Source organism: Tupaia chinensis, unplaced genomic scaffold, assembly GCF_000334495.1.
Source record: "Tupaia chinensis unplaced genomic scaffold, TupChi_1.0 Scaffold000377_2, whole genome shotgun sequence".
NCBI lineage: Eukaryota > Metazoa > Chordata > Mammalia > Scandentia > Tupaiidae > Tupaia > Tupaia belangeri.
The window spans coordinates 2,381,132-2,390,297 of NW_006159876.1; the positions used below are offsets into that span (position 1 = coordinate 2,381,132).

The following is a 9,166-nucleotide window of genomic DNA, read 5'->3' on the forward strand; positions in this document are numbered from 1 at the left end:
CCCGGTGGCTTAAAACTCACACCGGGCGCGTGTGCGTGCGTGCCCAAGATCCCAAGAGGAGAATGGAGGAGAATTAATTGTGGCGTGACCATCCCCCCTGAGGGGTGATTTCTCGCTTTCTGTCTCTATGTCTCTCTCTGTCTGTCTGGCGAGCGCACGCGCCCTATAGCAAAAACCTCTCCAAAAAAAAAAAAAATCATGTATCCTGCAACCTTGGTATAATCACTTACTAGTTTCCAAAGATTTTCTTTTTCTTTCTTTCCTTCTTTCTTCTTTTTTTTTGGAGAGGTTTTTGCTGTAGGGCAGCTCACCAGAAAGACAGAGACAGAAAGTGAGAAATCACCTCCTCCCACCAGGAGGGTGTGTGGATGGCCAAGTCACAATCCCTTCTCCTTCATTCGCCTCTCAGGATCTTGGGCATGCACGCACATGTGCCTGGCATGAGCTTAAGCCACCAGGTCTGGGACTCGAACCACGGTCGACTACATGGGAGACCCATGACGAAGCCATTATGCCATCTGCTGGTCCCCATCGTTAGTTCATCTCTAACCTTAGATTGGAAAATATCTAGCTTTTCACTATTAAGTTGTCTGTAAGGTTTTATATTCTTTATCTTTTTTTCAAGTGGAGGAAATTCTCTTATATTCCTACTTTGTTCCTCGCTTTAATTATGAGTGGTACTCTACTTTAAATTTATCTGTGCCTTTATATTTAAAGTGGGCTTCTTATAGACAACAGGTAGTTTTTGTTGTTTTAATCTCTCTGACAGTCTGTCTTTTAATTTGTATACTTGTTCATTTGTATTTAAGGTGATTATTTAAATATTTTAAAATTTTAAATTACTTTCCTGAGAAAGAGAGAGAGAGAGACCCCTAACAGGGTCTTGTCTCACTGCAATCATTTTCCCCAAGTCCTCTAGCTAATAGGATCTTGGGTATGTGTGTGTATGCACATGCACACATGCGGTGTCTTTCAGGTTGATCAGGATCTGAACGTTAAGTCAGATTCCAGACCTGCAGATCAGCAAGTCACCAAGGCTGGACCTAGGATGATTAGCCATATAGTTGAATTATTATCTGCCATGCTTATAACTGTTTTCTATTCCTTATGCCTGTTTCATTTTTAAAATCTTCCTTTCTTTCTGTGCTTCTGTGATTTTAATATGATTCTATTTCTTTTCCTCTCTTAGCATGTAAAACTTTTTAAATTTTAATTTCCCTAGAGATTGCAATATACATTTACAGCTAATCTAAGTACACTCTCAATATGTAATTGTATGTATTGTCATATTTCTCATGGTACCTTACAGCAGAGTATTCCAATCCTCCCTTTCATCTTTTTTTTTTTTTGAGGGGGGAGAGGTTTTTGCTATAGGGTGCATGCATTCACCAGAAAGAGAGAGAGAGACAGAGAGACAGAAAGCAAGAGATCCCCCCCCGGAGGGATGGCCACGCCGCAATCCCTTCTCCTCCATTTTCCTCTCAGGATCTTGGGCACATATGCACACATGCTGGGCGTGAGTTTAAGCCACCGGGTCCGGGACTCGAACTGCAGTGGACTACATGGGAGTCCAGTGACATGGCCATTACACCAACTGCTGGTCCCCTCCCTTTCATCTTTTATAACACTGCTTATACAATATTAATTTACACAAATAATAACTTGTTCAATCAATTAAGAATAAGAAAAAAATTGTTTTAGGTTTTTGCCACAGGGTGTATGTGCTTACCACAGAGAGACAAAGAGAAAGGGAAAGTGAGAAATCACCCCCTAGGGGGCATGGCCATGCCACAATCCCTTCTCCTCCATTCTCTTCTTGGGATTTTGAGCATTTACATACACATGTCAGCATGATTTTCAAGCTGCCAGGTTCGGGACTCAAACTATGGTTGGTCATGTGGGAGTCCAACACTTTAGCCACCATGTCACTTGCTGGTGTCAAAAGTAAGAAAATTTGGGGACTATCAGATAGCATAATAGTTACCTCACTCCCATGTAGTCAACCGTGGTTCAAATTCCAGTCCCGGCAGCATAAAACACACCAGGGGTGGGTGTGTATGTGTGTGCCCAAAATCCCAAGAGGAGAATGAAGGAGAAGGGATTGCAGCATGGCCATCCCCCTGGACTCTACATGGCTGACCGTGGTTTGAATTCTGAACTCTGAGTCTTGAAACTCATGCTGGGTGCATGTGTATGTGTGCCCAAAATCTCGAGAAGAATGGAGGAGAAGGAATTGCAGTATGGCCATCCCCTATGGTGGTTGATTTCTTGCTTTCTGTCTCTTCATCTTTGTCTGTCTCTCCAGTGAGTGCACATACCCTATAGTAAAAATCTGAGGGTTTTTTTTAGGAATTATTTTAATTTGGAACCAGCAGTTGGCACAAGGCTATGCTGCTGGACTCTCATGTAGTCGACTACATTTCCAGTCTAGGACCCGGTGGCTTAAACTCACGCTGGACATGTGTGTGTGTGTGCATGTCCAAGATCCCGAGAGGAAAATGGAGGAGAAGGAATTGCGGCATGGCCATCGCTCCCAGCGGGGGTGATTTCTCACTTTCTGTCTCTCTCTGTCTTTCTGGTGAGCCAAACACCTAAAAAAAAAACCCCCCCCAAAAAAAAAAAAAAAAAAAAAAAGAATTATTTTAAATTTATTTATTTATTTAAATTTAACTAGAGAGGGACAGAAGGGAGAGAGAGAGAGAGAGAAGAAAAGCAAGAAAACAAGCTGCCAAGTCCAGGACTTGAACCGCGGTTGGCCATGTGAGAGTCCAGTACCCTTAACCACCACACCACCTGCCAGCCCTGAAAAAGTCTCCTATAAAAAAATTTAAAAAGAATAAGAAAAAAAATTTTAAGAGCTGTTTTATTTCATTTATTTATTCATTTATTTTCATGTGATCAGAGGGGGCAGAGTCAGAGAGTGAGAGAAAGGGAGAGGGAGAGAGGGAAAGTGAGAAAACAAGCCCTCAGGTCTGGGACTTAACTGTGGTCGACCACGTGGGAGTCCAACACCCTTAACCACCATACCACCTGCCAGCCCCAGAAAATTTTTATTTTATCTTCATTATGCATTCTCCGATTTCTTTTTTTATGTAGAGCCAAGTTTCTGACCTTCATAATTTTTCACTCTCTCTGAAAAACCTCTTTTAACATTTCTTGGAAGGCAGGTCTACAAGTTATGAATACTCTCAATTTTTATTTGTCTGAGAAAAATCTTTATTTCTCTTTCATTTAATTTTTTTTTGAGAGGTTTTTCGCTATAAGGCACGTGTGCTCACCAGACAGACAGAGAGAGACAGAGAGAGACAGAAAACGAGAAATCACCCCCCAGGGGGGATGGTCACGCCACAATCCCTTCTCCTCCATTCTCCTCTCGGGATCTTGGGCACGCACGCACATGCGCCTGGCGTGAGTTTTAAGCCACCGGGTCCAGGACGCGAACCGCGGTCAACTACATGGGAGTCCAGCGATATAGCCATTACGCTAACTGCTGGTTCCCATTTAATTTTTTAATTATAAATTTCATGAGAGAGAGCACATGTGTGCAAGAGAGAGAGAGGAGCAGGAGAGGCAGAGGCACCCTTGATATAGAGTCTGATCACACTTCAGTCCCCTTCCTTCAGCACCCCCAGCTCGTGAGGATTCGGGGTATATACTCACACACCTGGTGCATTTCAGGTCAACCAGCCAGGATTCCAACCTGCAGTGCATCAGGGAGCTTCTAGCACCGCCTGCCAGTACAGACACAGAGGGCACGCCTAGGCTGGACCCTCTTTCACTCTGAAGGACGATTTCACTGGAGGGGGAATTCTAGGTTGTTATTATTGTTGATATTATTATTATTTCAGTACTTTAGCAAGTGCATTCTCTCCTTGTTTATATGGTTCTGGTGCAATTCTTACATTGTTCCTCCGTGAGCAAGGTGTATTTTTCCTCTGGCTTCTTTCAACATGTTGTCTTTGTCTTTCGTGCTCTGTAGCTTGGACATGAAATGCTTAGGTATCGATTTTATGGTAGTAGGTTGTCAGGAAAAGTCATGACTTTTTTCTTTTATGCAAAAATGCATCATGACTTTCCTGACAACCCAATATTTACCTTGCTTATTGTTCTTTGGACTTCCTACATCTGCGATTTGGTGTCTATCACTCATTTTTGGAAAATTTTCAGCCATTTTTACTTCAAATATTTCTTCCTTTCTTTATTCTGCTCGGGTATTAGATTGTGCATATATTAGACCTTCTGTAATTGCCCTGCAGTTCTTGGATATCCTGTTCTCTCTCTCTTTTTTTTTTTTCTCTCTTTGCATTTCAGTTTGGGAAGTTTCTGTTGACGTATCTTTACACTCACTGATTCTTTCTTTGACCCATCAAAGAAACCCTCCATTTCATTTACGGTTTTCGATTTCTCACACTTACTTTTTAGTTTTTCTAAGAGTTTCCATTTCTCTGCTTACATTATTCATGTGTTTTTGCATATTATCTACTTTTTCCAGTGCCCTTAAAATGGTAGTCATAGTTATTTATAAACCCCAGTCTGGTCAATTCTAAAATCTGTGTGATTCGAATGCTTACTTTGTTTCTTCACACTGTTTTCCCTTTACTTTTAGTGCGCCTCTTAATTTTTTGTTACAAGTCAGGCGTCGTATACTGGGTCAGAGCAAAGGAAGTAATTCGACTTGGAGAGTGAGCTTTTGCTAGGAGCTAGGCTGTGTTTAAAGGTTTGCTATGGCTGTAAGTGCCAAAATCTTGAGTTTCCTATAATTTCCTCTTTTTTCCTTTCCATAATTATCTTTGTATTTCCCTAAGAACTCCTTCTTAAAAAGAATCTGTTTGTGGGACCAGCAGTTAGCATAATGGTTATGTTGCTGGACTCCCACGTAGTCGACCACGGTTCGAGTCCCGGACCCGGTGGCTTAAACTCACGCTGGATGTGTGTGCGTGCGTGCCCAAGATCCCAAGAGGAGAATGGAGGAGAGGGGGTTGCAGCGTTGCCATCCCCCCTGGGCGGTGATTTCTCGCTTTGTATCTCTCTGTCTCTCTCTGTCTGTCTGACAAGCGCACGTGCCCTATAGCAAAAACCTTTCCAAAAAAAGAATCTGTCAGCTCTCAGCTATAATGCACTGTGGTTATACTGAAGACCTGTGGGGTAGTGATACGTTGTTCAGTAAATGTTCTATACGCTTATCACTAAATCATAGTTTTCCAGTTGGCCTGAGTCCCTGGACTGACCTAAAGCATTTCTTAGCCACTTCTCCCCCTTAAGTGAGACAGACAGGAAGGCTAGGGGGGCTGGAGCTGTCTAATCGCCCTTCCCTCAGGTCAAATAAAGATCTGATGTGGTGACCTGGGTGGGGCCCCCATGACTGTAAGAAGAGCCAGTCAGTAGCTTGGTGGTTAAGGCAGCTGGATCCCACATGGCCAACTTTGCAGTTTGAGTCCCAGACCCTTCAGCTTGGAAAACATGGAAGGTGCATGTGTGTGCATGGCCAAAACCCGAGAGGAGAGTAGAGGAAAAATGTCATGGAGTGGCTGTCTTCCCAGCGGGGTGGGAAGGGAGCTTTCTCACTTCCTCTGTCTCTGTCTCTCTGTCTCTCTCTCTGGCGAGCACATACACCCTATAGCAAATAAACAAACAAATAAATAAATATCTGGTGAAGCAGTTTCCCTGGCGGGTAGGCCTCAGTTGTGGAGGAAGTTCTGGGGGATATTTTCAAATGATTAGTCTTCTCCCTGCTCTTGCCTGAAATGGAAGGGACTTTTCTCTGATCTCAGCCATGTAAATCAGGAGGTGTTGGAGATAAAACTCACTGAAGTATTAAAGCGGAGCCTGCAACTGGGACTCTGGAAGTTTTTAATTTTCAAGTAGGTCCACACGCAGCTTCAGAATTTCATGGACATTACCATTGAGGTGTTCCTCACAACTACTGGCTCCAGTGGCCCCCTGGCCTGACGACTCTGTTGGGATTGCTGTCTCTTTGTCTCACTCTCTGTCGTTTTTGATCATGGAAAAAATAAAATAAACTTAATTTTAAAACCTACACTATTTTAGGCCCAGCACCTTCCGTCACTTCCAAGGTCCCAGAACTGTGTCTACTGGACAAAAAGCAGCACCTGTCACCTGGGAAATGAAGGAGTGACCACAAGACCCAACCTCACAGGGTGGGCTTGGGATTAAATGAGCGGGCACCGGGGAAGCAGTGGGCCCGTCCTTAGCATGCAGGGTTGGTTAAGGTGCTGGACACTCCCCCATGGCTGACCATGGTTTGAGTCCCAAACCTGGTGGCTTGCTTTCTCACTTCCTCTGTCTCTGTCTCTCTGTCTCTCTCTCTGGCGAGCACATACACCCTATAGCAAATAAACAAACAAATAAATAAATATCTGGTGAAGCAGTTTCCCTGGCGGGTAGGCCTCAGTTGTGGAGGAAGTTCTGGGGGATATTTTCAAATGATTAGTCTTCTCCCTGCTCTTGCCTGAAACGGAAGGGACTTTTCTCTGATCTCAGCCATGTAAATCAGGAGGTGCTGGAGATCAAACTCACTGAAGTATTAAAGCGGAGCCTGCAACTGGGACTCTGGAAGTTTTTAATTTTCAAGTAGGTCCACACGCAGCTTCAGAATTTCATGGACATTACCATTGAGGTGTTCCTCACAACTACTGGCTCCAGTGGCCCCCTGGCCTGACGACTCTGTTGGGATTGCTGTCTCTTTGTCTCACTCTCTGTCGTTTTTGATCATGGAAAAAATAAAATAAACTTAATTTTAAAACCTACACTATTTTAGGCCCAGCACCTTCCGTCACTTCCAAGGTCCCAGAACTGTGTCTACTGGACAAAAAGCAGCACCTGTCACCTGGGAAATGAAGGAGTGACCACAAGACCCAACCTCACAGGGTGGGCTTGGGATTAAATGAGCGGGCACCGGGGAAGCAGTGGGCCCGTCCTTAGCATGCAGGGTCAGCAGCATAAACCTCGGCTCCAACTTGGGAATGAAGAACTGACGCTCTGGGTGCCAAGGTGACTTACAGATTATCCAGTACAGCAGTCGGCAAACTTCAGCAGGCACCAGGTTGGCCCAGAGCGCCTGCTAGACCACAGATTGCTGGCCCCAACCCTGGGTCTGGAGTCGGGGCGAGAATCTGCACTTCTGACATGTTCGCAGGCCCTGCCGCTGCTGCTGGTCCGGGACCAGCTTTGAGAACCTATGACCTAGGGGCAGCTCTTGTCCCTGCCCTACAAGGGGCCTGAGGCCAGAGCTGGCAGTGCTAGGCCAGGTCACCCCAGGAACTGGGAGCCTTCCAGCAGCCTGGACTCCCAAGTCTTGGGGTGGGGGACTAGACCAAAGCCTGAAGCCCCTTCACAGGCCTCTCCTTGGGCCCGCTGCCCCTGCCTGGCCCAACGCCCTGGCCTGAGCAAGGCCCCTCCACCCAGCTTTGTTTGCATTCCTGGGGCCTGCGTCAGCGCGGGCAGTGGGCGTGTCTACGCGGCCAGCCTGGCGCAGCCCTGACTGCTGGGCCTGCACTCCAGGCCTCCTGGGCCGGCCACGGCCACGCAGGGCTCTCTTAGCAGGCCAGTGACTCATGCTTCCTCCCGGATTCCGGGAAATGCCTTCACGCGGCCCGCTGCTGCTTTTCTCTTGTTTAATGAGAAGTTCTCTGCAGACTTCCATGGCAACCTGAGGCTGGGGAGGCCAGCGGGAGGAAGCCAGTCCACTCACAAGAGAGGCCCCAAGAAGTCCCATCTCGTGCACGCACGTGCGCTTGCGCACTCCCACCCTCCTGTCAGCTCCAGCCTGAGCCCCCAACCCACCATGGAGGGCCAGCCCCAGAAATACTTGCTTTTATTAAAAAGGAATGGCTTCACAAAGGCACGACTGTAGGAAAGGTTGTAATTTGCCCAAATAAAACTTAATTTGATCCATGAAATAGCTGTGGTTTATTGTGTAATAGATGTGCTATTGGTTTCCATTTAATGGAAGCCAATATAATAGGGGCCAGCCGGGCCCTCCAGAGGCCCTTCTTTTCCCCACGCACAGTAGGCCCTCATGGCGGGCCCCATCGCGGGACCCTCCACCGGGAGCAGCCAGAGGCTGCTGGCCAAAGACCTCTGGGCCAGACCACAAAGGCTGGTGGGAGAGACTGCCCAGGGACAGAACAAGTAAGAACTCTTCAAGGGAAAAAAGAAAAAAGAGAGGGAGAAAGGAAAGAAATGAAAACCACTCTTTTTTCCAAAGCAAGGTTGTGGTTGTTGAGTCTGAGGAGGGAGTGGTGGGGGCTGAGTCACTCTCCGGTCCCCTGCTGGGGTGGGAGGGTCCCCATCAGGCAGTGTGGGAGAGAGGCTAGGACTGTCACCTAGCATGGGGGCGGAGGTGTCCACTGGAGCAGCCTTCTGGAACAGCCCTGGGGCAGTGGGCAGCTGCCCCGGCTGAAATTCCGTGCCAGAGTGAAGGCAGTGCAACCAGCCAGCAGAGGGGTGCATGTGGGAATGTTGGGAATGGTGAGGCCTTCAGGAATGGTCTGATCCAGCATCTCCTGCTCCTAGTCCACCCTGGTGGTCCAGACTGAGGCCCAGAAAGGCCAAGTGAGTTGTCCAGGGGGCAGTTAAGCTGGCTCTCATTCCGTACACTCCTCCAGCACGCTGGTGCTGGGTCGAGGGCAGTGGGGCAGGGTGGGGTGCCAGGCTGGTTTATAGATACCCTCCAAGTGTCAGCTGACTGCTGGAAACCAGTAGGGAAGGGGAAGGTTGATATTGTCTCATGCATGGCGTGGGCGTTATCTCATTTAATCCTTGTGACAACCCTATATAGCAGATATAGATGAGACTTCGGTGGTGGTCCAAAATTACCATGACCCCTCAACCTCTGCTGCCCCCCTGAGTGGAGGCTCACTCACTGAGCAGCCCCACCCCAACTCTGTCCTTCTGGTCCCGAGGCCTGATCCCTGGGTCCAGGTTGCCCCTGATTCATTCTTGCTGTGAGGTACTCTCCTTCCAAAGGACTTTATTTGGCTCGGCGTGACCTCGGACAAACCTCTGAGCCTGTCTATTCCCTTGTGAAATGAAGACATTGCACATCCGTCACCTGTTCTGAAGTCTGAATGAGATAGTCTATAAAAAGCACATGAGGGAACCAGCAGTTAGCGTAATGGCTATGTCGCTGGACTCCCACGTAGTC

General features: G+C 47.1%; 1 protein-coding gene across 1 annotated transcript in view; it reads right to left on the minus strand.

Moving 5' to 3' along the window:
• Nucleotides 1-7,663, minus strand: part of LOC102487145 (mitochondrial proton/calcium exchanger protein) — a 10,507-nt gene extending 2,844 nt beyond the window's left edge. The window contains 1 exon segment of the mRNA XM_006153507.2: nt 7,447-7,663. Coding sequence (XP_006153569.2) covers nt 7,447-7,663 — 217 coding nt within the window.
• Nucleotides 7,664-9,166: the final 1,503 nt, after the last annotated feature.